The sequence below is a fragment of the Rhea americana genome, unplaced genomic scaffold (genome assembly GCF_003343005.1).
Source record: "Rhea americana isolate MKP2758 unplaced genomic scaffold, rheAme1 scaffold_186, whole genome shotgun sequence".
Classification (NCBI taxonomy): Eukaryota; Metazoa; Chordata; class Aves; order Rheiformes; family Rheidae; genus Rhea; species Rhea americana.
In genome coordinates, this window is record NW_028185994.1 from 1,162,068 (window position 1) to 1,189,603 (window position 27,536).

General features: G+C 42.1%; 1 protein-coding gene across 1 annotated transcript in view; it reads right to left on the reverse strand.

Moving 5' to 3' along the window:
- PAX5 (paired box 5) overlaps nucleotides 1-27,536 on the reverse strand; it is a 168,534-nt gene that overhangs the window by 19,430 nt on the left and 121,568 nt on the right. The window contains exon 11 of the mRNA XM_085302123.1: nucleotides 20,474-20,575. Coding sequence (XP_085158249.1) covers nucleotides 20,474-20,575 — 102 coding nt within the window. The remainder of the gene's footprint in view (nucleotides 1-20,473; nucleotides 20,576-27,536) is intronic.

Below are 27,536 nucleotides of genomic sequence, written 5' to 3' on the forward strand. Positions count from 1 at the left end.
ACTAACTACAGGATCAGACCCTAAGCCTGTGTTTTCCAGACTTAATTTTGGTGGCACAAACGCTATTCCTCTGGCGCAGAGGCCAGAACACAGAGACCCCACAGGCCATCATCCCGTTTGCCCCTTCATACGGCGCGTAATTATCTTCTGTAATACTTCTGACCCTTCTTACAGTGATGATGCCCCCACTGAATTAAGAAGGGTTTTACCTAAATATAAGCAACATGACTTGTCTCTCTGTTTCTTCCCCCCCCCCCCGCTTTAAACCATTTAAAATGACAAAACACACCATCACATCTGAGCAAACACACGAACACGTACAGCAGAAAAACGCTGTTTGTGTTCGGTTTTCACTCCACCGATTGCAGTCTAGTGCCTGGGGCCTGAAAGGTGATGGGAATTTCTATGGAAGTCCCGAGATCCAGAACGGGCAAGCACTTCCTTCTGGAGTGCCCGGCCGAAGGAGAGCCGTCACCTTTTCCTCTGGTGTTGGTGTGGATTAGCACTCGGCGTTCGCCTGCCTTTGCTTCCAGGCCAGAACAAAAAGGCATGCCAGCGTGGCTGGAGACGGGACCCCCATGGGACAGGGAAGAGGCTCGGAAGCACATGCCGTTGGAGCACTGCACGGTACAACGCGGGGATCAGAACAGTCTGTGATCTAAAGAAGATTTAATTAAAAAGAAATGTTTCCAAAGGGGACCGAAGAGCTTCATTTAGGAAAACATTTTCAGTGAATGCTTCTGAAAGAAAGAAATTTAGTTTTCAAAATGCTTGAAATCCCCTACTATAAAACGAGACAGCTGCTCACTTTCTCTGGACCCTTGGCATTGTATCCAGTAATGTATCCATTTCCAAAGGARAGAAGGAAATAAAGATTTAATGAAAGGAAAAAGCAGAATGCCTTTAGCACATGTAATTTTCCTTTCTTTTCTTTTGAGAATGAAATAAAAAATGACATATTTCAGCAAATGAACACCTCTCAGAAACAATTTTTAAATAAAGCTTTAGTTACCAATAATCCTCATTTTGGGTTTTAATCAAAAAAAGAAAAGAAAAAGTTCTGATCACAATAAGCACTTCGCCCATTCTGTTTAAAAAACAGTATAATAAAACTATGTCATAAATTTAAGCCAGCTCTAGCCAATACAGAGTCTCTAGAGATGCATGCACTGAAAAGAGAGAGACATGGAGCTGCTGGAGAGAGTCCAGCGTAGGGCTACAAAGATGCTCAGAGGTCTGGAGCACCTGCCCTAGGAGGAACGGCTGCGAGAGCTGGACCTGTTCAGCCTGGGGAAGGGAAGACTGAGGGGGGATCTGATCAATGTGTACGAATACCTGAAGGGAGGGTGTCAAGGGGACGGGGACAAGCTCTTCTCAGTTGTCCCATGTGACAGGACAAGAGGCAATGGGCAGAAATTGAAGCACAGGAAGTTCTGCCTGAACGTGAGGGCGAATTTCTTCACTGTGAGAGTGATGGAGCACTGGACCAGGTTGCCCGGAGAGGTTGTGGAGTCTCCTTCTGTGGAGATATTCAAGCCTGCCTRGATGCAGCCCTGTCTACCATGCTGTAGGTGACCCTGCTTGAGCAGAGGGTTGGACTAGATGATCTCCAGAGATCCCTTCCAACCTTACTGATTCTGTGATTCTGTGAAAAGGCTTGAGAACCTAGTGTCTCATAAGGTTCCTGGTAGTGCTTGTAATGCCATACAATTAATCAGACAGTGTCTGTGTTGCACTTCAGGAAAAAAAGAAAGAAAGAAAGAAGGAAAGAAGGAAAGAAGGAAAGAAGGAAAGAAGGAAGGAAGGAAGGAAGGAAGGAAGGAAGGAAGGAAGGAAAGAAAGAAACAAAGAAAGAAAGAAAGAAAAAAGAAAAAAAACAGAAAATGTTTCAAAAATCGTTAATTACTGTTATCACCAGGGTAAGCAGCATTCTGCTTTCACTCTGTTACACCCTTAATACTCTATTTGAAAGAATCTGAAGAATCAGTCCTTAATGATTGGAAAGTATAAAACAGCTTTTGCTTCTTAAAGCTCATTTCTCACCTAAAAATGAGAGGAACAACTTGCTGGCTGCAATCACAGAATGCATCCTATTCCCTTTATGCTTAATTATCTAAGGACATCATCATAGCAATCTGCCTAAAAGGTCTAAATGATGCAGGTGGCAAAATTCTGCTTTTACAAGGGTCRTAAGGTCTGTGCCTACTAGTGTGTAGGTTGACACATACTCATCAACTGCACGTGGGCACTGGGAAGCCTTTAGGTGGCTTCTAGGCATAGGTGGGTGCTCAGGACAGCAGACTACTCTGGAAAACAAAACAGCTATGGCTCTGCTGAACGCATGTCAGAGCTGTTGAAAACCAAGCTGCTTATTGCAGCCACGGTCAAAGTCAGGCTGAAGGGGACATAGTCACTGCTTGGGACAGCTGATCCCACCCATGGCAGTACCCACCTGATTGACCCCTGGAATATTCCCTCAGTTTCTGAGCTGGCAGCCTGCTCTGAGCTTCGTACTGTTGTAACCATCCTAAAGTGTGTCACGGTAGCCCCAGATTATCATTACGACTTCCACCCAGAGTAGTGCAGACGTTACTACAGCCACCTTACAGCCACAGGGACATGGGCTCCTTAGCCACCTAGAACAGTATTTGTCAAAGCCCTTATCTTTAGGGATACTTGCATCTGCAAAAGATTCAGAAAGGGGTAATTCAAGCTGCTTGCRTTAAGTGCTGAAGGTCTATTGGGAATTAACAATAAGGTATTCAAGGCTGAACCAARAATAAATAAATAAATAAATAAAGTTTCTCAGAAGTCTCTGAATGTGATGGCAAAGGATAGATTTAGACAGCCCTTTCCAGCTTTAATATTTCTGYAACACATGTATTTTCCACTCCAATAAGATGTATTTTAGGTTTTGCTAGTCAGTAATTCTACTTGTACATATATAAGTAAAGCTTATGAAAAAAAAATGCAATATCAGTGGTTCCTATCTGTACCTATTTGGGGAGAATCAGAGAAAAATATCCCTGCCATCTCCCTGCCTAAACAATGTTAAAGTGCCTATTGACCTTGCACTTTTCTTGCCTTCTTCTGCCAGTCAGAAACTCTGGAGGTTTTTGTTAGTTTCATTTTCAAATTACTTATTCAATTCATATTTTTTTCTGATGTGYAGAGTGGTATGGTGTGTAACTGTTTCCTCCTCGATGCACTCAGGGTGCAGAAACAGAAGTCCACATGCAGAAGTACAGCACACACGTACACACAGAGTCTAGAGAGACCTGCAGGTGCACACACAAAGATATGTACCTATTCTTTAGTCGTTTAGCTTGGACATCGCTTACTTTAATGAAACCTTTATAGAGAGCAGTAACGCATCGTTAGAATTCAACAGATCAATAGATTATCACCAYCTGTAACTCCTTCTGTCCGTAAACATATACTTATCAGAAGCACATAAGCACAACTTGTTTCTGCAGTCTTTTACTCACTGATCAACCCTTGAATAAACCATACATGCGCAATCACCACCCAAACTTTAACACACATGTTTTCAAAAGTCTTAGCAGCTGGCTAAATTTTTCTGAACTAGAGCATCAAAATTTACTGTACCATGACAGCACTTGTCTGTCTTATTGCAAAAATAGAGTTAAGTAGTTTATTACTAGTGGTAACCGAGATGCATTTGATCATGATCAGATAACATCTCTCCAAAGTTCCCTGTCACGTTAAGACTGCTAATTAGCTTGTAACAATTTTGCTTGTTACATTTTTTACATATTATTATAGAATTTGAACAGTATTTCCTCCTTCTCCTATTTTTATATTAAATTGTACCTGGTCAAAGATGTATGCTTTTATTTTTAATGACTCTGAGTAGATTCTAATATTTAAAAAGTCAGTAACATGCAGATTTTTTTTAATGCTACCTCATTTCCAAGAAGCTACAAGGCACAGAAACCCCATCAATGACTAATGAGTTGTGGGTTAAGGTGGACGTACCTTGCTGTGAAGTCACTGTACTATTCTCGACCCGTGCTGCCTGCCATAAAATTTTAATGCTGCTTCTGACATATTTATGAAATACCTCACCCAGTCTTCGCAGGAAGACAAAAAGATTTACATCCGTAATTATTGCAAGCACATAGGTTTTAGCTATGCACTTTAAACTTTTGTACACAAAGGTGTTTAACTTTAATACAACAAAGGTAGGTGGTGCCACAGAGCAACCATATTGGAACTACATTAAGAAAGATTTATTTCCCTATACCAAGAGGATCACGGATCAACTCTGCTGCACAGACCATCGCATTGCAATTAATGATGATGAGGCATTTGTCTTTTCACTTTCTAGGTTCCCCTCCCACAGAGACGTCTGCCTTTTCTAGCTAGAAACCAGTACACAGTGTTTTAGGATTCCAGGTGAATGCGAAAGTGAGAATATGGACTGCAGTGGCTACCAAAGAAAGTTAAGCACACTTACGATGCATAGGGCCACCGYGCATCTTCTGTAGTATGTGGGGCTGGGAGCAAAGTTCATTTCTGTGCAACTCTTCTCAAGGACATGTACAGTTGTTCCGGCCACAGATCACCAGCAAGCGTGCCATACCGACTATTTACTACCCAGAAAAGTTTACATCTCTTTTAAAGTCCTTGGGGCTAACTTTGATCTTTGTGAAAGTCCTTTTCATTCTGAATCAAGAAAAGATGAGAGGCATGGGATGCCATCTTTCCACTTACAGTGTCACAGAGAATACATTCTCCACGCTTGCACCTACGCGTTTACAAATCTGTGCTTTTGTAGCCTGCAAGTGTATTACAACATACACTGTTTCATTTCCTCTGCTCTAAATTAGCCAGCATTTACTTCAGGCTGTAGTGCAAGGTGAAAAGGAGACTTTCCATCCTGYAGAAAATATCAAGCCTTAAAACTTGGGTTTTATCACAGACTGAGGTAAAAAGTGCCCATAAATATCCTGCAGAATGAAATTTTCTAAACTTTTTAATTGAAAGGTTGTTTTGAGSTCAATTGAAAATATTCCACTCCATGTTTCATTCTGATTTTAGGCTTTACCGCAATTTTTGCATTCATATCAGTAATGTAACTACTATCGTGTAGTTACTTTCAGAAGTTATACGAGTAATTTAACTAAAATTGGAAGTAGTTATTATGTTATGATCTACAATAATGTAGTTATAATGTGGAAATCAGAATTCTCAAATCTGAAAATTACACATTTTGATAGCTTGATAAAGGTACATTGTTGTTAACATGGAAGAGAGCTTCAGTAAAATAATAACTGCAGGCCTGAACAAAGATAGAAGGAATCTGCATTACTCAAGGAACAGCTTCAGAAGCCGGTATGATCTCAGATATCCCACCAATGTCCTCCTTTCCTTGGTAACCATTTTAGACAATCCTGGAGGTAGGTCACTGCTGAACTTCAGTTGGTTTAGCTGCTCTGGCTGTCCAAGGTTATGCCCAGTTCCTGCACTTTCTGTCTTGGTGGCAGCACCCACAAAGACAGGAAAAGACTGCACCTTCTTCTAAGCCTTCTAGTGAGTGAACAAGGCTGCGAAGCTCAGAATCTCTGCATCTTAACTTGTCTTCCAGCAAGCCTGAATTTTCAGCTAAATTTCAGGCTTCAACTAGAAGACTATCTCTGAACTGCAGTCAAAGTAAGYCAGTATGGTAAACTTCTCCCTTCTGGTTCTTTCTGTTATAGGAGTGAGCTCATACAAGCTCAGAAATACAGAGACATGGCTCTAGCAGCAGTGTCATTTTTTTTCTTTCTAGACACCAAACACAATGGAAATCAGTTCTTGAATAACAGAARATAATTTCTCATTTGATTTTCACTACAATGCTTTGATTTTACATCAAATTACAGTCATCCTTTTAATGTAGAAGAAAGGATGTCAGCCTTCAAAAGTGTGTGAGTCTTGGGCCTCCCACAGGGTAGTCGTGCAGCTGGCAAATGTTTTGTCACGAAAGCAACTTCAGGATAATATCGGTGATCCATCTGGTCTGGCTTGCTCCAAGTGACCCAGCCAAAAATTGTGCCGAGAACAAGGACATAAGATTAGAAAGTGAGGACTGACGGGAAGCTTCATATTRTGGTTAAAATAGTTTCTTAAATGGACCACTGCTCAAAGACATCGCGCACTCTGCAGCACTTCCTCCCGGCAGGCATCCATGCTCTGAGGACATCCTGCCACRGTCAGGTTCCATGCAAACAGCTCCTTGCCACGTGCTGGCGTTAAGTTGCCTCATTCCAATAAACACGCACGATCAAACATTAGACAATCTTTTGCTGAACTGGCACTTTTCAATTTTCATGTGGGGTAAAGAATACAGAGCAGCTTCTTCATCCTAGGCCCCTCTCTTTCACTTATACAGCAAGCATTTCTTCTCCTAACTATACAYTACCTACTCCACTGAGTCCATAAACCTGTAGCTTCTTCTTTTATGTAAAACATTTACACGTGCTTAGAAGTTTCAGAAGTCCCACTCCCCCAACCACAGTGGAGACATAGGAGGAGTCTGCGCCTTGTGGGGCACGAAGTGCAAATAACGAGGAAGGCGAAGGTTGGAAGCTGRTGATTTCTCATRTGAGGAGAAAGGCTCCTGCTCCTCCTGAAGGCTTGCAGCTACAGAGTAGGTGCAACGCCCTTCAAGCTGAGGAGGAGCTGGACATGCTTTTGGACAAAACATCTGTGCCAGCAGACCCTAAGCTACATAAGAGCACCCAGAGTAAGCAACAAGTGATAGTACTGGGTGATTCCCTGCTGCAGGGGACAGAAGAGCACGTCTGCTGACCTGACTTGTCATCTAAATATTTGCTGCTTGACTGAGTCTCTAATCTGCAATGTTATGGAAAGACTGCTGAAGCTTGTTCACCCCTCTTACTATTACCCGCTGCAGCTTTTTCGTGTGGGCATTGATGATACTGCCGCCGGCAACTTGGAAAGTATCAAAGGTGAYTGCAGAGCTCTGGGGGCAGTTGTCAGGAGTGTGGGGCCCAGGCCATTTTCTCTTCAATCCTGATAGTGAAGGGAAAGGAAGGATGGGAGGTGGAGTAGATGGATATGGCAAGCTGGCTGCACAGCTGGTGCCGGCAGCAGGGTTTTGGTTTCTATGACCATGGGACCCTGTCTGAAGACTGACAACTACTTGGGAGAGATGTGATCCACCTCACTAAGCAGAGCACACACGTTTATGCCAACAGGCTGGCCATCCTGATAGAGAGGACTTAAAATGAGCGAAGACAGGAGAAGGGGAGAGTTTAGGCAAGAAAATGCCTACAAGATAAGGGAAATCCCTTGCACTGCCTCTGGGAAATCAGCAGGCTAAGCTACCTCTCTGAAGTCCCTGGTCACCAGTGCATGCAGCATGGAGAAGAAACAGGTTGAATTAGAGATATGCGTGCAGAGCGTGATCTCTGTGGGCGTAGGGAGACCTGGTGGGGCAGATCACATGACTGGAAGGCTGTCATGGATGGCTACAGGCTCTTTAGGAAGGACACACCAGGAAGGTGAGGAGGAGGAGTGGCCCTTCATACGGAAGAGCAGCAGGAACGCACAGAGCTCTGCCCAGGGGTGAATGATGAGCTGACTGAGAGCTAAATGGCCAACACCGTTATGGGTGCTTGTCATAAGCCATTTCAGGCAGTTCCCCGATGTCAGGTCCCAAAGGACTAACTCAGTCAATGAGCACAGAACAAAATTCTAGCACATGTCACCTATAAGCGACTTATTTTTAAAATTCTAGCTGCAGGTACCCTGCGGCAGAGACTTACGTTTGCTGTGTTTGCAATGTGCCCAGCACAACGGGACCCAAAACCAGCTGGCTTGTAGAGGATAGGAAACCGTTTTGTAATGTCAGAAAACAACACTAGTGGCAACAGACTTTCCAAAATTTTGTTGTTGCTGTTATAGTCACAAGTGTTATTTAAAGATGGGCAATGAGTCAGACTTACAACACYGAATGAACTGTCAGCAGGAAACAGCCTCTATTTCAGACTGCTGCCAGTATCTCTTTCTGGATACTTCAAYTCAGTGCACAGAGACAAGAAACGAAGATGCACAGGTCCTGCTGTTTTTCCCAGGCCTGGAAGACGCAGGATTTAGCCTTGTATAACAGAASAAGTCAGAATTCTTTCAAATATGCTTGTTTTACTGCAGTTTATCAGATCTGGAAAATAAAGCTAGCTCTGGAATCAAGATCAAGCACCGAACATACCCTRCTTCCCTCCTTCTCATTTTGTACTGGCAGCAGATGACTCTGGAAKAAAGTAGAAGACATGTACTTGCACAGAATAGCCAAGTTCTGCCAACCATGGTGTGCTGTTTGTTTTGTCCAGCATTACAGCCTCTACAGCTATGCTACATGAGTTCAATAAACACAAACGAGCTGGGAGTCTCAGGCAAAGTACAAGAAGAAATGATTATAAAGACTGGCTTTTGTCCATCAACATTAAACACTCCTCAGCAAGMAGTCTTTTTCCAGCAAGCAGTGGCTTACCTTGAAAATCAATATCTGAATATAAAAACCATTTGATACACTCCTTTACCCTAAAGGCAGCKTTTCAAAGAAATTGTTTAGTTACCYGCAGGAGCCTGAAGCTCTGCGTTGCAAGCTTTTAACGGGGTGGGGAAAGTTTTGGTGGCCAGGTCAGGCTGGAAACCATAACCCCCCGTATCTTCCCCATCCCTGCAGGCCCCCCGGAGTAGCTGTACACTGTTACCAGGTGATGTGACTGATCTATTTGACTGAAACTAGCCAAACTGTCACTCAGGAAGTGCCCCCTTGGTGCCTCTTCTGGCTGGATCCACTTGAGGGTGGGATTGCATAAGCCGCTCCTGTCAGGGATTTCAAACGAAACAAGCGACTGAATGTAAATCTGACAGCTTGACTGCCGAATTAGGGCTATTTGCATGCTAATTCTCCCTGTGCTTAACTCACTGGCAGACCTAGAGCAAAAAGCAGCCTCCGCTTGTTTGGAACAATGCTTGACTGATCTAGCTGCGTTAACGAGCAAATTATGGTAATTTTGTTATTACAAATGCATAGAAATTTCTGAAGAGTGGAGCAATACAATATGTTTTCCTCCTTCTCCTCACTTCTAAATATGGAAGCTTTTGTTTATACACACTTTGCCTTGCTTACTTGTGTTTAGATATGCATAACGTTTCACTTTAAAGGGAGGGGGAGGAAAATACGGTTGGCACAAAGTAAACCAGTACAGAAGACTAGACTAGCTCGATCATACGTTAAACACTTGGGAATACATTCTCAGCTGCTGTAAAGCAGGAAAGTGCCTTGAAAGTCAGCGGGTCTAGATTAATTGAACCCAGCTGAGAGTCCGGTCTGTAAGAAAGAGACATGTTTGGGAACAGTAGAGCTAGAGACTGTTGGCTTTTCCTGTTCAAACATTTCACTTTCTTACTCTCTCCAACATAATTTCTAAATCAATGTAATGAAATARTATCTGACAACATCATATTGAAATTAATACAAACTTTTTATCTGTCTGCTATGCAAGTGCAGTAATTATTTTCCTAAACGATGAACACCAATATGTTTTGTTAGGCTTCCACGATACTAGTGGCCACTTGTTCATGATACACAAGAGCAGTGGAAAAACATTTAACTGCTTCATTATTAATGAAAGGAATCAGTTTATTTGCAATATAGTATTGCCCTAAGACATTTGCAATGGCACATTACTTGTTTCATGATTTGCAAAGAACCTTTCCTAGGATTTGTATTTTAAGATTACAGAAGAGTAGAGAGAGACCTTTATAGTCTTACACATGATCTAAAAAAAAATACCAGAAAAAGACACACGCCCCTGTACCAAATGTCAGTACTTTCTATCCTTTGAAGTGGTTCATCTAGTTTTAGTGGTGGACACTGAAACAGTTTCGTGTGCATCTGGAGGAATGTGCATTTTTCTGGGGAGTTCTGGATGATGACCGGATTCGAGCTGCATGACATTCACAGAATGAACTGTGAGCTCRTTCATGAATGAAGACAAGATCCTCAGGCAGCCACAGACTAATTTCAGGAAAGCTATCCAAGTGCACAGTCTGGAATGTAGATTTCCAGCTGCTCAGAGAAAACACAACAGATTTCTCAGGACACTCCCTCTGCCCGATCAAAATCCATCTATGTTGTAGAAGATTAACAGTAAAAATGAATGATCCAGATTTTATATGCTTTTCTGAAACAATCTGGCCTTTCAGGGTGTGAAAAAATGCATTGTTAAACATTCTTATTTTGACCCCTAACAGTCCTGGCCTGTTGGGCTGGACAGGAGGGCACGTGGAAGCAYACAGGTTTCTGGTTCATTAAGAGTTTTCAGAAGCAGCCACTGTTCCAGTGTGCTTCCACCTGTCATGGAAAGCTAAGGATCTCATCCCCCACAGGAGCTGAGTGCACAAAGAYCCCTCTTCTGTCAAGTGGCACCACACTCACACCTGAGAGCATCAGACCAGTGGATTCTCAGGCTGAGAGTCAGGGTATGAGAGGCCTGGAGTGGCCTCAATACCAAAAGCACCTTGCCAKGAACCTCAGCAGTGTTAGAATTTCAGCCTGAACGTGCAGGCAACACTGCGTACTCCTTCAGCAGCAAGAGGAAAAGCCATGTGCTGGCCCTAAAGACCTTACAGATAGTACCTCCCATAAGAGATATTCCTGAGTGCAGAATATGAAGAAAATCTGCCTCTTTTTGTTTTAAGACTGACCATATGCAGGTGCTAAGCTTGTTGATATTGCCATTGAGTTTTGTCACTTGCTCTGTGTTCTGTAGTTGAATTTTTAGCATCAGCTAAACATCAACAGCTGCCTGAGATAGCTGGATACACACAAAGGTTGCAGCCRTAGGAGGCAAGACAAGCTCTCAGATGCACTGCTGTACCACACAAGCAGCAGCATCTAGTGACACAGAGGCTAGTCCAAAACCCACTGATGCCAATGGGAACCTTCCCTTGTCACCTGCTACCTTTAGGTCAGACTTGGCTCTACAAAGCAGAGGTTGGGGTAGCCTTCACCTCTCAGAAGTGAACACAAATTAGACTTCCAAACGCAAGATCATAGGAACACTCAGGGCCAAGACAGTGGTGGGGAAGCGGCCATCATGTCCATAAGTTGCTTCCCAATGCTGAGCATGAGTAGTTGAGTCATGTCAATAAAGTCGGGAGATGAATGAGAAAGATGGTTCATCTCATCATCATGTTGCAGACCTAGTCCTCGTCCTCATATATGTTAATATTATTAACAATGTCTGTAGTGGGAGTAGATACTAGAAATAGAAATATAGTAAGACCTGCTTCATACTGAAGCTGCAAAAAGTCATGATACTGGCACAAACAAGTGACCATAAYCAGAACAGAGAAAAGATTCGCTGACACAAATCAGAGCACAAAGCAGATGAGATAGTTAATAGATTTAGAAATCATCTTTGGATTTCATGGAGATTTTACAAACTTTTCACAGAGGAATATTAAGCTTTTTTTTTTTTTTTTTATTAAAAGCCTGATTTTCCTCTCACTTGATTTACAGGTCTAAATCAAGAGTCCTTTCAGTTACCAAAAATTTTTAGCCTTATGCTGTAAATCAGAAGAAAACGTGGTTTAGGTTTTCTTGACCTGACTCCCTCTACTGTGCTACATACTGTAATTTTCTTTCTCAGTCTCTACTTCTAAGTGTTTTACCTCCCAGCTAGCTTGCTTTCAAATATTTACTGCTCCATGTCAGGAAATTACAAAATGTTATCACAAAACTTTGACGGAGGCAGTGTCTGTACGCAAAACCAGAATAAATAACGTAAACTCATGATAATAACCTTGACTAAAATCTTCAGGCTCCCTAGGGAAAATAAAATAAAATAAACAATCCCTAAAGGCTTTATTTAGAACCTACTAAATCTTAATACTTGCCTTTTTGATCCCAGCTGTGATACAATAGTTATATCTCTGTACTTTATACAGAAGTTGCTATACATTCTGTTTCAAGGTGGTTGGGAGAGAGGCTGTTTTCCCCTGCAGGCTTAGGTCAGACAAATAGCCTAAACAGGGAGAACTAATACAATCTAAGTTCTCTCTCTGCATTAGTATCTAACCCATACACAGTTTTTGTAGCTAATTACAGGAAAAAGTTCTTTGGAAAACTACACACCTGGTTTCTGAACATCATCCTTTTCTGTTTTGTGTGTTAGAACTAACATCTTCTTTTAAATAAAATGTTGTTAATGGCACCATTATTATTTTTATGCTTTTTTTTTTCCTAAAGCCCCATTTTGAATGACACTGTTTTCAGGTCCCTTTAGTCGGATAATTACACATAGACTTCATATAAAGGAAATTCATTTGTTCAGGGTCACTGCATGGTTTTTCATTAAAAACAAATTACCGGTGTTCAGAAAGGACATCTGGGTTTCAAGAGTCCCATTAATGACTATATTTTCAGCATCTCTATTCCAGACAGTCTACCCTTTCCTGTCACCCTGTGCTCAGAGCCCCAGGAGGACAATGTGAATGACAGTCCAGTGGAAAGGAAGACATGAGAGATGAGCTAAGAATTCCTCCCCAAAGAAGAGCAGAAGGGAAAAGTAGGAAAAAAAAGACTTAAAAAACAGAGAGTCGCAAGGGCTGTTGTCTGAGCACCTCTAAAACGAGAACTGGAATAAATRTTTAAATGAATAAGCATCAGTATTTAAACATAATCTTTTTCCAATTAAATTACAGTAATAGAAGATTCGTAGTATGGGCAAGTGAACACTCTAAGCCCTGAAGTACAAACGGTTTTCTCAAGCATGAACATACTGTACTCTCCAGCCCAACCTGTCCCCTTACTCTCACTCTTTTGGGAGTGTGAACAGAGCCATGACCTACTGTCTACTCCGAGCCGACAAGGAAGTGGAAATGGCTCAGAGGTGCACCCAGGAGGCAGAAAGTGCATATCAGATAGGCTGAGGAAGAGAAGACTGGGGCGCGATTGCCCTCCTCCCTGCTAACTGTTTCTGGGTCACMTCCCCATCATAAGGAATTACCATTTCCATCCTGCAGACAGAGAACAGTATTCTTTTAGGAGAACTGTCGCAAGTGAGCCCTGCCTRCTCCCTCTGGTTACCCCATGAAATCAGAGACAGAAACGGGGGCCTTTAGGAGTAAAGAGAGCAAGAACAGGAGTGAGGTGCAGGAGGCTAACTGTAGTTCCAGGGCAAACTTCCACTCTCTTTTCTGCACACAGCAAAACTCACATTGCTACCAAGTCTCAGAGCTAACCCGGGGCTATTTAAGTGAAGGAATCAGTATATGTAAAATAGTCACAAAAGAAGCACTCATGTTTTAAAATGCTGTGTGTAAGAGGTCTAGGCAGACATGTCAGGCCTTCATCATGAGGCTGCTGCAGTCTGGTAAATCCTTTTTCATTMTTCTGAGCTCCTGAGCTGCTAATCTTTAAAGCAGGAATACAAGCTGCAGCCCTGGCACAGTTCCCCACATTTCCCTCTGCCCCACTATGACTGGCCACTGTAARGGCTGTCACCACAGCATCACAGAATCACAGAACGGTTGAGGTTGAAATGGACCTCTGCAGATCAACTCTAGTCCAGCCCTAGTCCAACCCTCCTGCTCAAGTATGAACAAACAATAGCAATAATATCAAAATGAAACCATCATTTCCACATATTGCACATCATTAACCTGCGGAATTTACTACTTGGAGGTAATACTGGTAGCAAGGATTTAGTAGGAAGCAGTAGTGGTTAAACCTCTGAACAGATAATGAGAACATTCAGAGAGTTACTTTAGAAAAAATCAACATTTATAAGGGATATATACTCTCATGCTTCAGAGCATAAGGCACTATGCAATGAGGATGAAAAAGAAACGTCCCTTTTGGGCAAATTCTTCCAGAGTTGCTCAGTATGAAGAGTTGTCGCTATCCATAGGCCAAGAATGCAGGATGGTTAGGACAGCTTAGAGTGGTTGATCTGAGGATCCTATCATTTCATACAACAGATGCTACAGGGAAGCTACAGATCTTTTCCTTGCTTCGAATAAATGCAGGAACAGTGAAGTCACTCATATCAAGTTACTAATTTTATGTTTGACCCTCTTTCAATTCTGACCTCCCAAAGGAAGAGCTGACCCACRCAGGTTCAGTCACAAAGCACAGGAACACACAGTAACCCAGGTGAATGATCTCAATATAATAAATATTAGACACTGTCCTGTGCCCTAGCTGCTCCCTCCTGCCTCTGTGGATGATATATTATCTTATATAAAAGTGCTTCCAGTCTAGGTCAGAGTTATCACATTTGTGCACTCTGCACGCACTGCTAGCATAACTGATTTCCAGAGGAAAACTCATCTTCCTCACAGAATCAGAGAATTACAGAATGGTTGAGATTGGAAGGGACTTCTGGGGATCACCTCATCCAACTCCACTGCTCAAGAAGAGTCACCTCTAGCCCGTTGCACAGGACCATGTCCAGAGAAGGAGACTCCACAGCCTCTCTGGGTAACCTGTTCCAGTGCTCCTTCCTTCTTTTAGAGGTTCATTGTCTTCATGACTGTTATTAATATGAGACAGAAGCATACGAATTTCTAATTCTGTGGTCTATTTTCAGTGGTGCAATAATCAAAACATAGACTCATAGGATGATAGGATAATTTAGGTTGGAAGGGACCTCAGGCATTTTGACAGCACCCCATATTTTGGTACAATCTGCAAACTTGGAAAGAGTGTGCTCCATTGCCCCTTGAAGGCCATTGATAAAGATATTAAGCAGGACAGGTCCCAGGTTTGCCCCCTGCAGTACTCTGGGTCTTGTTCTTGAATCTCTAACACAATCCTCATCTAGTGCTGATAGCTCTTCTCTTTCTTAAATCCTGCTTTTAAACACAGAGGCCTGGGACACCTTGCTAGTGAAGACTAAACAGAAAAGACATTTASTACCTCAATCTTATATGTTTCTGCTCTCACAGATTCACCCTTGCATTCAGCATCAGGCCCACATTTCCTTTGTTTAGCAATTTACAAGCGTTTCCTCAGAACTTGCTACTTGGAACAAGAACCGAGCACTTTTCACAAAGTCATCCAAACAACCTCCAGTGCTTTCACGTAAGTATATAGGAGTGCAAGTACAGAGCAGATGTATTYTCACTGGTAGGTTCCTGCTGTAATGCAAATAGCATGTGCTACATGAAAGAATTCAGTATTCTTCACTCTGCTTTCTATTGGTCAGATCATAACATACAAGACTTGTAAAGAGCAGGGGAAAATGTGCTCTTTCTGCAAGATGCAGAAGTCTGTTATTTAACATTTTATGGTGGTCTGAAGTCTTACTGACACTGATTTTGGCTGAATCAAAGACCAAAGCCAGCAGGGCATCTTCAAAGAGTGAAGCTGGGGAGGTGGGGCGACTTGCGACTTTGTTACTCCTTTTGTTCCCACTTAGTAGACCTCACAGAAGCTGTGATGTTCACGAAATACCCACAGTTGGACTTACTGTAAGGCCAGAATATCAAACAGGTCGAACCAATATCTTTTGAAATCTCTGCCAGACATCCAAGTGACTTCAATAGTTGTCAGCTATTGACCCTAATTTGCTTGTCAGCAGTGGAGAAGCACTCCATCTTTCAGAAAGAGAGAAATGAGTTGTACAGATTTAAGCAACAGAGCCACAGTTCCTGGCCGTAGCAGTGTAAAGCTCTGYTAATACTCAGCTGTCAGAACACAATGCAGAACAATTTCTCCTAGGAGTCCGGGTTCACCAGGGCAGTGCATCGTGATGTAGGCACACTGAAGAACTTGGCGGTGCTTTAGCACAAGCCAAAGGCTGTTGACCAGTCAGAGCATTCTTCATTTGAACTTGTCCTTCAAAGTGGCCAGTCTACCAAGGAGAAAATTTCACTTTCTTTGAGAACTCTTAATTGGAGCCCACAAAGCTTTGGGGATAGGAACATTAGTAAAGTTAAACTAAGCAGTGATACATTCTGATGAATGACAAACCACTAGTCTAAGTCTCTCAAACGGTTGACATTTCCAAGGTCAGGGATCTAGATCCCTGGGCAGTAAAGAAGTTACTCCAGTCCAGCTGCTCTAAGCATCTCAGCCRCTGCAACAGCTGCCTGCTTGGCTCCTGCCAGCCCTACCCTGTATGTGTGCTGTGTGCCCATGTACCACATTTGCGTGCTCTGCCCTGTGCCATCAGAGGACTGTATGATATGCTGAAACGGCCATGCTTTTTGGTTCGCTCTTCATTAGTCACTTTTCTAGAAATGACAGCCATTGAAATGCAGCAGSCAGTACCAATTGTGCCAGAAACCAACAGAGGAGCAGTGCATGTGGGAGTCTCAATCCTATTAGCTTTCATTTTGTACAGCTCTAGACTGAAACTGAAGTAATGTATTTGATCATTTTTTTCTTCAGAGAAAATTGATTAATTCTTTCTCTGAGCCAAGATAGATCTTCATGAGCCACACGAAAAAGGAAATTCCCTGTAGATGCTTTAAGGCCCAGGATTTGCAAAGAAGAAAAGGAGGAAATCTAAGAGTATACATCAGGGTTTTTCTGCCAGGCACAGAGGTGTAGTGAGGTAATATTCCTCTGTTCATCCTTGCTGGAGAGCAAGAGGAGTATAGGCTGACAAGAATAGGGAAGAAGCCTTTCCCATTCACATAGAAAGGCATGGATGTTAGAGAAGACACAAGAATAGAGCAAGAAGCCAAATCCACGTGGCTCCTGTTCCCTACTGGAAACTCCCAAGCAGCAAGGTTTCCCTTTCCCTGCATGCATGCATTTCTTAAAAATATCAAGAATGTTACTGGGGACCTGGTTATTTGCAGTAGCATAAACAAAGTCAAGAGGAATGGGCATGCAACAAAACATCATGTCTTATCACGTGTACATTTCTACCACGCCTCTAAGCACTTAACTCACACAATTACTTAATTATGAGCAGTAACCCATGGCTAACAATTACATGTCTTATCAAAGAAGCACATTTTTAGGAGATGCTCTGGAAAGTGAGAAGAAACTGGCAGGCTGTGAAGCAAATCCTTGAGAACTGGTGAAATAAATATTCTGCCTGCATATATTCTAGGGCACAACAGTTTGGCCATTTTAGAACACAAAGATGCGTCCCTGATACCAKACTTTATCAGTCAGCTATTTCTGAGCCAACACATAAGAGGCAGTGGCGATTTTCCCAACATGCTTCTGAAACTGGTCCTGCAAATGACAAGAGGCAAGTAAGGACTGAGAAGGTATTTTGGATGCTAGTTAGCAAATTCTCACTTAAATGAGAAGGACAACCTAAAGGAATTGCGCCTGACCTTCACACTAGCTGGAGCAGAAGGTTGTTATTAAAGGAACCGGTGAGGGGAACAGTGCAGTTAATCAATATAATGGGTCACACAAGTCTATGTGTAGTTAAAAATAATATCCATTATCCAGGAAAATCAGCTCAAATGAGTCCATATCACTGAATCCTCGCTATATTTCCTCTTGCTAAGCTATGCCAAGCTCTGTGTTTCTACAGTTCTACCACGCTGCTCTGTCAGGTATTTCTGAACACTTTGCGACTGCTAATGTGTTTAATCTCCAGCACCCCAAGAAAGAAGGAAGTGCAAGTATTTCCCTTAACTGGGGAAGGGACTAGGGCTCACAGACAGGTTTTCAATGAAATGCTCTCTGAAAGAAGGTGAAATTGCCACAAAGCTTTTAAAAGCCTCGAAATAGTCACCTTCACTGGGAGCTATGTATCAAATTCACTCAAGGGTTTTTTTTAAGTTAAAAGTATCAGTGGTCTGGCCTAGATCCCAGGGGAGGCCTGACCTTCCCTTGTGACTCCCCCTCTCCCAGTACTCGTCCTTAGCTGCCACTTCACCAGAGAGATGAACCTTAAATAAGGAAGAGGCACAAAGCATCGGTAAGGTGAGCTAGCCCCAGGACGGACAAAGCAAGAGAGAAGGAGGACTGAGGGGAGAGGATCTCTGGCTCACCTCTGCAAAGCTGATAAGGGCAAGGAGACTTGGTAAGAGTGTGCTTGGTTTAGACATTTTAAGGTTTCAAACCAGTAATGTTTTTGCCATTCTGCTACCTACACAGTTATCTGCTGTAATTACAAGCTGGTATTATTAATCTTGGTCATTTCTGATTGCTCAGCTGGTCCTGATTTCTGAAAGTATGCAGCACACTCTAAACAACAGGTCTTGTCAAAGCTATTCCCTTCTTATCACCTGGGAACCAGCCATGACCCAGTTTTTTATTTGGAATGTTTTGCCTTCATGACAGCTACATTAGAGAAGACTTCAGAGTCAAAGGCATAGATTTGTCACAGTCACCAGAATCATAGTTTCCAAGATTGGGCCTGCTCAGAATGTTATATGTTACAGCATTCACTGTTATTCAATGTTTTACAAAGCCTTTGGGCAAAGCTTTCAGTACTTGGCCTCCACCAAGAAAAGGACAGCTTCCTTCACTGGACACAGAAGACCTGGGCTATCAGTGGAGGTTCAGAGGAAGAGGTGCCTTGTCCAGGAACAGAGACTACCAGTCCACAGCAGCTGAGAGAAGCCCACAGGTACACAGCCCAAAGACCACTATGACTAGCCACACCTCTGCTGAAGACATGGAGGACTGACACTGCAAAACCTTGCTGTCAATATTACAACAGGATCAGCTGCAGTCTTGGAGGAAATGAGTTCAGAGGAATGGAAAAGAAGTTAACTCTTTGTGAAGTTAGAGTCTGCATCAAGTTCGTATCTTATCAAAGGAGAATTATTTATCATGGCTTGCCCTAGTCACCCATTCTTTTTGTTCAGTGACAGAATTTTTACTCATTCATCCTTCATAGTTAACCTAAAACTGATAGGACTGACTACTTATTTTGGTGTTCTTAATCTTCTAAGCATAATCGCAACATGCATCATTCTACAAAGTGAATGCAAACTCAAATCTTTAACTCATATAAGCAGTTGTCTAGGGCATTGAAGTAAGAGAGATCTACCTGAGGATTCGACGTGTAAAGGTTTACCAATAACAGCATATATATGTGTGTCTGTGAGAAAGAGTAAAATAACAGTCAAACCTCAAATTCTTTTCAAAAAAGTTTTGCTTTCAGGTGTTCACTTTTTATGCTACTTTATGTAACTGCATCTAGAACCCTTACAACGATTCTTCCCCAGACAACATTTTGTAGGTAAAAATTAGTTTCTACATAACCTATGACCTATTTTCTACAGCTAGTTTTTAACTCCAATATACACTTAAAATGACTATTTTTTTTCTTAATTCCTCAGCAAACTGGTAGAAGAGAATTTATAGAACATAATCAAGACTGATAACCTMTTTCTTATTTTTTTTCTAAATCACCACCTTCTACAGTCATATGATTAAATATGAAATTCCATTTTTTTTTTCTTTTTAAGCAACTCTCTAACCTTGCTGAATCCGGAAGGTCTGGTTCAAAAATCCTTAAAGCCTTGGAAAGTAACAGGGGAATGCTCAAGTTATGATTACTTTTTAAATCACACGATACTAGAGGCTAGATTAATGATTTGGTGGTTTTTTGAGGGGCCTCAGAATTTCGCTTTCCCTAGTAAACAGCTGTGTCTGTCAGGTTCCTATCAAAGGCCACAGAGCTTAGGAGCATACCCCCATAGTTCTTTCAAACTGAAGGAAATGTGTTGATTTCCAAGAGGATCTGGAATACCTCCCACTGGTACGGACCCTCTCTACCAGCATCATGGTATCACCATCTGATCACAGATCATTACAGACCCACAGGTYGTGGTAACGCACAGATCACGTAATGTTCACGCAGACCTCGTTCTGCCTGCTTCAAGATCCAGGCACCCTCAGTTCAGGCTGACAGCACAGGGACGCATTTCCCACACGCCAGCGTTTGCCACCTCTCATTTCTTACCGCARGCCTCAGAAGGGAGAAGGGAATAACAGAGTCACATAAATAAACAGGAAACGTCCTGAGAAAAATTCTGTATCTCCCAGGAGTAATCTGGATTGCCACAATTTTGCACTGAGACATTTTAGGCTACACCTAGCCACCAGCTGCCAGCAACCTCGTAACTGAAACACAGCACAGGGAGACACGACACATTCAGAGAAAAGAGGTGGGTTATAGCAAYGCTTATGACAAAAGGGAAAAATCTGACACAGTCCAAAATCAAAGTACCCCCAAGCTTCACAAAAGGGAGGCTGGAGGCTTTTTGAGCATCCCGGAGCAAGTAATTTGCTTCAGTAGCCAAAAGGTTAGATTATCTTCAGTACTGGGGAGCCCAGCCTTTCTTCACCTAAGACTGCTTTACGTCTCCTCTTCTCCTTTCATCACTGTAATTTCCGTCTTGTGCTGGCATCAGTGCACAACGTGCATAAAGTGCTAAGCTTTCTTTCTGAAACATTGTCTGCTTTTTGTTTTTKTTTTCCTTTTTGAAAACTCACCAGGCACCATTCCCGTCAGCGTTGGAGCGGAGTAGCTGCCCTGTCCAGCAGGGGGGACATGAGGAGGGTATCCTGGGAGGGTTGTGCTTGCCAATTCACGACCTGAGAAATCAAACCAACAAATCACCATGTGAGTATTCAGAACAACTGGACATGCTTTCACATCTCCCAGAGCACTCAGAACACAGCCATGCATTTGTCATAACTGCACTGTGAATACAAAAGTGGGATTTTTAGCTTGGCAGGGAAAGGAGGGACAATTTTATTTTTTCTATAAGCTGCCATATAGCTCTGACAAGGTGAGAGAAAGAAGGAGGAAGAACACAGATCTACAGACAGAAAAACACACCGGTTTGAACTCTGGCTGTTCCCTTCCTATTCYCAAGTTTCTCTGATGCTCAAGCTTGTAAAGTCAGAAACAGAAAAATGGGAAATGACAGTGATTTTAATGGCATTCTCCTAGAAAGCCCTGTAGAAAATCAAATCTCCAGTGCACAGAGTGATGGTTTGCAAAGGTCTTCTGAATTAAGTGCAGGACATTATTTTTATCTATTATTAAAGATAGCATTAAAAAAATGGGACTTGAAGTCAGTTTAAAAATAGGGGCGGGGGGGGGGGGGGGTTGTCTCCAGGAAAAATGGAGTCTGCATCACAAAGTTGCAGACCGACAAAGCATTTTTTACTTTAGATGTCAGAAGTCTATAATTTTATTCAAGGCATAATATTGACTTTTTGCATTCTTCCCGTGAGACTTAAGCTCTTAACAGCTCTTTTCTGTTTACCAGAGGTTCTGGTTGTCTCATCATCTAGATTTGGCCAGACTTATCTTCAATTCCCTTTTTGGAGTATGTTCCCCAACTCAGTCCCCATAGTCCTCCCACTGAAATAAGGCTGCAGAAAGCAGGAAATGGGGTATCTATTTCTCACTCTAATTTGTAATCTGGATTTGATGAGAGTATGCACCTTGACCAAAGAACTGAGGAGTCCTCTCAGGCCACTCTCTTCAGGCTACACTCTTCAACTCTACCCGGAACACATAGCTGCCAGCCAAACAAAGCTAAGAGCCACAAATAAAACGGTTTACAAAATATATTACAAAAGTCCAGACTATGCCTCCCACAATTCAGATCCCCAAGGCTAACCCTTTTCACAGCCTGCAGCAGATGCAGCAGATTTCTATCTGTTGTAGTTCGTCGCTTCACACTTACACAAGAAACCTAGCAGAAATGATGAATAYGCCTTTGAATCCCACTGGGAAGAATCCAACCTGGATAGCCTTTCATTAAAGAGTGGAATCCTAGATTTAACCCAATGGCCTTCTCCTGGATGGCCTGGCACTGGATGACAGATCCTCTTGGAGATCAATACACTCRTTCAGTTTGAAAGAACTATGGGGATATGTCCCTAAGCTCTGTGGATGACCAGTGCATACTTAGATAAATAATTTATTCACRTATAAGTTGCTTTCAATGTTCATTCCTATATATGGTAATGTCTAGGGAGACCAAGGAGGGCCTTTAGCTGGACATACTCACTGCTTTCCTGTAGTAGTGCGTACCACATGCTTTGCTCATGCCTCCAACTTTCAATCAGAAAATCTGAATCTCTATCTTGGTAAAAGGTGGTACCTCTGGCTGTGTAAGCCAGTCTGCTAAGYAGTATCTGCAAGAGGCTAAGCTGGGCGCGATTTCCATCGCTGGATTTTGCACCTTTCCATCTAAAGGGGAGGAAGAGACTAAGTGTGCGAGAACTGATGAGACCCTCACAGCATATCCTTAGCCAAATTGCGAACTCAAAGACAGAGAMACGGGCTAGCCGATTAAGGTCAGTTAGCTAAGAAACTAAGTATGTATTTCAACTGTGGACTTCATCTCTGGTTAGCTAAAAGTCAGAGCTCCTCTGCTGGATTTTGCCTGCACCCATTTCCCTCTTACAAATGCAGAAGAGAGCTCCTGTTCTTTTATCTTAAATACACGCTTGTTGCCTTGGTGCCTCCACCTCTCAAATCTGTGTGTGTCCACATCAGGATCATGGAAGTGAAGATTGCRTGTGTGGTTAGCACAGTGCCACCTTTGCTGTTGCTGCAGTGCTCCTGTCCATGAGCTATATGACCACATATTGTAGTCAGCACTGCCTAGTTTGGGTAAGAAAATCCAAGAGATAAGGACTGAAGTGAAAGACACCCATCATAAGCCTGACAAASTAACACAGAGGCAAGGACACAGTGCACAAAAAGCCCAGCAAAGTTTATAGTCTTCAAAACTAGGTCCAGTCCCTCAGAGAGTCAGGCAAATAACTCTGACTGAAAAGTTCTTCATCAAAATGCAATGTTTCAAATCAACAAGACATACTCTAAGACTTTGTTGATTTTAGTGGCACCGACAAAAAGAAATTACACATTTTGATATTCAAATGTTTTTCTTAGAAATTTAATTTTAAGGATTTTTAAAGTCTTAAGAGCTTCAAGAGAATGAAATTTTAGATTGAAATTAAACATCTTCACATGAACCAAAATATTTTTTTTTTCATTTCTTGGTTGTAGAAATTTTGACTAATGGTTTCATTTTGAATTGACCTAGAATGAAATTTTAAAATTCTATTTTCATTATTATCAAAGAAATTAAACATCATTTGATGAGATGAAACACTGTAAATTGGGTTATTGCACCCTTTTACTCCTCCTGGGTCATTATCACTAAAGGCCGCTTCCTCTCACCASCCCCTTCCATCAGATAAGAGATCTGTGTGTGCAGATTCTTAGCCTATGTCCCACCTTCTTTGCACTCTGTACCAACTAATCAGGATGTTCCCTGTACTTCTCCAGCCCTCCCTACAGAATATTTGTGGTGCACCTGCATCCTGAAGTTCAAAACAATTGATTAATTTTCACACCATATTTAAAGAGAAGCAAGATCCTTTATGGAAGGACAACGTGAAATCTAATTATTAAGTTCAGACAGAAAATGGCTTTTTTAAATTAAAATGCTCTCCCCATCACTGCTTAGTTTTCATATCTCCCATACAAAATTAAAATTTGCTTATATCATCTCTACAGTCYGTGGAATGCAAAAGGTCATTATCTACCTGAATTCGATCATAGGAAACAAAATTCCCTCCCCCTACTCATGGGGAGTAACTACATATCTGAAACAGAAATCTTTCTTATACCCTGACATTTGCTCTGATGTCTCTGTCCACAACCGAAAATGGTGGAATTCCTATAGATAGCATGTTATCACAGTAATGATAATAAAGTATGCCATGCAGATGTGCCCAGCATTTTGGAGGCCCTCATCAAGGTTAGGTGTTAAATCAGTCCACTAATCAGAAATGACCTTTCCACCAGGCAGGTGCAGTTAGTAACCACCTGCCACATTGCTAATGTGTTGACTGACTATCTCTTTTGAAGGTCTAAGTGATACAAAGATGAGATAGAGATACTGCATTCATTTCACATTTGTAAAATGGCAAGTACTTCCCCGCAAAATCCATTGCAGCTTTTTGCTGCTGCAACCCGGAAAATGTAGCTCAAATGTAGCAGTGCACAGCACAGATTCTCGACATTCTCACAGTATCAAACAACATGTAGAGTTCACTCAGACCTCTTTGTCCCTGGAAGTCTGGGGASAATGTGAASCTGAGGGAATTAGCTCATCTTCTAYGGGAAAGGAAGAACAGCTAAACTTGGGAGGATTTGGTATAACTCACCCTCTCTCAACCTCAGTTCACTACTTGAATCTCAGCTTTCTCTTTCACTACTAGACAGTCAGGAAAAATTAGAGTGTCTGCTAAGTCAACAGAAATCTGTGAAATGCCCCAATAAACCCCATCTGTAATAAGAATGTGATCTGAAATCAGCAGTAGGCAGAACTAACAGAAGAGATTAATAAAAAAGTAAAACCTTGCATTCTCCAGTCTCAGACAAATTAGTTGAAGGAGATGGACACCTGTGTTCTTTMTTTCATGCTCCTCTGTCCTAAAAAGCCTGTTTTGTTTTCAGCACAAAGCCTTCTAGGAATAACATTCACCAGTAGGGCTAGAACAAGGCAAGAACAGGAAGAGCAGTCATGCAGCTATTGCTTGTATTTTTCTCTATCATTATGCCTTTAAAAATCTGAAACTTGTCATACATACGTCTATATCACTTCTCCTCCTCACATGGCAGAAGGATGCTGAAATATGCTGTATGCACAGAAAAACTTGGTGTGGGGCAGGAACTGTACGTATCTACACCATCCAAAGGCAACAGCTGCTGTTGRCACATCTGTTCTAATGATATCACTATTACTCAGCCATGAACAACGAATTAAGTGGAAATGGACCTCAGATTATCTGAGTCTTTGCTTAAGGACATGTACCTTTTCTTCTTAGTGACATCTTTGCTCTGCTCTTCTTAGAGAAGGAAATTCAACTAAAATGGAAGATCTACTATGGCTGACCAGGAATAAATGACTTGTTTCATGTCTAGGATCAAACAAATCAGGAGGCAATGTGCCTTGTAATCAACATCAGATTCATATTTGACTTGCATGATGAAATAGGTTTGACAGCCATGTATTCAACTGATGTGTACCAGGACAAATCATCTAGCCCCAAAGGTGACRTACTGGACGTTGTTAATGCTATATACCCATAGATTGTAGACCATTACAAGGATCTAGTCCATGAACAGGCTGCAGGGCAAAAGCCTGACATCACCAGCAAAAGTTACATCTCTGAAAGGCAGTAGTACATCCAACCAACCAGTTTTATGGGACACTGAGTCTCTATGAACCCGGTGATCTCATCACCCAGCACTTTGGAGAACTCTAACATTCTTTTGCAGCAAAAAGTGAGAGAACCATATTTGCCACTTCTTTGGGCCAAGTTAAGGATCCAGTCTCTTCAGTGGGAGTGGGGATAGGAGCTTGGCTGTCCAACACCACCAGATAGGAGGCCTTGCTGTGAGTGCAGCTCCTTCATGCCAGTGAGCAAATGAGGGCTTCATCTTTCCCAGTACTCTCTACCTTTTTGAGTGAAGGTAGCTAAATACCCACCTATACATACAAACTTTTCGAAACCTCTGAAACACTGAAAAGAATCAACTCTCATACATTTTATGTGTAGGGCAGAGGCAGGGGTCTCCACCTTGTCCATGTCAAGTAGAGTGAGAGAACATTCACACATATTTCTCCTACCTACCATCCTTCCCACGTGTGGCTGCCTTCAGGTCCACGGCTGATCCCAGAAGGGACATAGCCCTGGTTCTCCCCTCCTGTTGCATCCTGTCATCACTGATGGCAGAATGACATATCCAAATGGTGTGTCAGCCTGCAGCAGTACATCTTGAACAACTGAACTTCTCTTCCTGTTTGCTCCTACACTAATCACCTCTCAGTGTTCATTTTCCTATTGCTATTAAGAAAAAAAAAAAAAGGTCTACCATGTCCTACAACATACTCTGCTTCTTCCAAAGCCTCTGTCATATCCACTATGATTTGGATCATTATTAAAGACATTGAACAACATAGCTGCCTTTGGAGATACTAAAAGAAGTAGCTTCTCTTGTCTTCCAGGGCAATGTCACAGACAGTCCAATAAATTCTATGTACTGTCAACTACTGACAAATGTGTATATAAGGGTCATGGCAGTCAGGCTTTGGGCACAGGCTGGGAGGCAGTCAAGAGGAGCTGGCAGGATTTTTCCTGACGGAGCTGGCAAAGAAAAGGGCAGTGTTACAAGGGTTGCAACTCCCTTTTGTTCTCTCAATTCTAGTTATTGTGCTTCCCTAAAAGAGGAACGGAGCATCCTTACCCTCCATGAGATTTTCCCTAATTATTGTCAAATAATTGACTTGACAAAAGCATTAATAACCCTAACATAACAGAGGATAAGAAGCAGCACCTTGCCTCAGTGTTCATACTGTACGTGAACAAAGCAGATAAGAAGGATATCAATACCTGCATTTTATCAATGTATCACTAAGACAGAGACCTCTGTCATTCAAATTACACTTATTCTTTAATTCCTAAATATCTTTGGTCTGACATTTTTTAAATCCATTAGATAAAATCACTAAAACCATTTAGACAGTTAAAGTTGGAGACAAGGGCAAGGATGGAGATAGGCAGGGCTCCCATACAACATCCGAGAGAAGGCAAGGACCTCACAACATCCAAGGGAGAGTCAGAGAGTCCCACAGTGCTGTTCTGGGAAGTGAGCGAAAAAGGAGCTGTGCTGCCAGCTTCAGACCCCAGGAAACTCAGACAAAAAATAGAGAACTGCTGTTTCCAACAACAATTTCTCCAGATCTGACAAGGACACTGCCTGAACCTGGCCTAAAGTGGCCTCCCTGCAGAAACAATGGGAAGCCCTGCAGAACTTGTAACTTTGATGATATCTGCTGTGCAGTATGCTAACAGGCAGGCATGCTAGGAATCAGGATGTGCCTCCAGCCATGTGCAGTCACAGTTCATCCACAGTGCAGCTAAAAATTCAGTTCAAAGGAAACATTTACCTGTAATTTTCATATGATCCCCATTCTGTAAATTTTATATCATATTAATGGGTAAAAAATGTCTTAAGTAAATGACTCATTTGCCACCAGCAACCTCTAGTGCACTGTGCAGTAAGTACCACTATTAGCTGAAAATCCCAGCATTTCTTTTTCCTCAAAATTTAGAGTGAACGTGAGAGAAGAGAACAGAACAAAGAGCTCCAAGTCATAAGGCTCCATCCCTACTGGCTCAAAAAATCCAATAACAAGAGAATATAGAACAGATTGTAGAAGCCTGTGGAGTTCATAATATCGCAGTTTAAAACATGAGCAGACAGTTCATGCAGCTCACCAGCCTCACTGGGGATGGGAAGATAACCTTATGTCACAGTGAACAGGGCTGACAGTATGTCACTGTCAGTGACAGAGGGAGCATATACAGCTCACTCTTTTCTACTGGAACAGGACTAGTGACTAACCTGGATAATTGATTAGCTGACAAATACCTGTTTACATTTTGCAGATAACTAACTGCTTTTGACCTTCCTGGCAAAGAAGATAGTCCTGAGAGCCATGAAATGACTCTA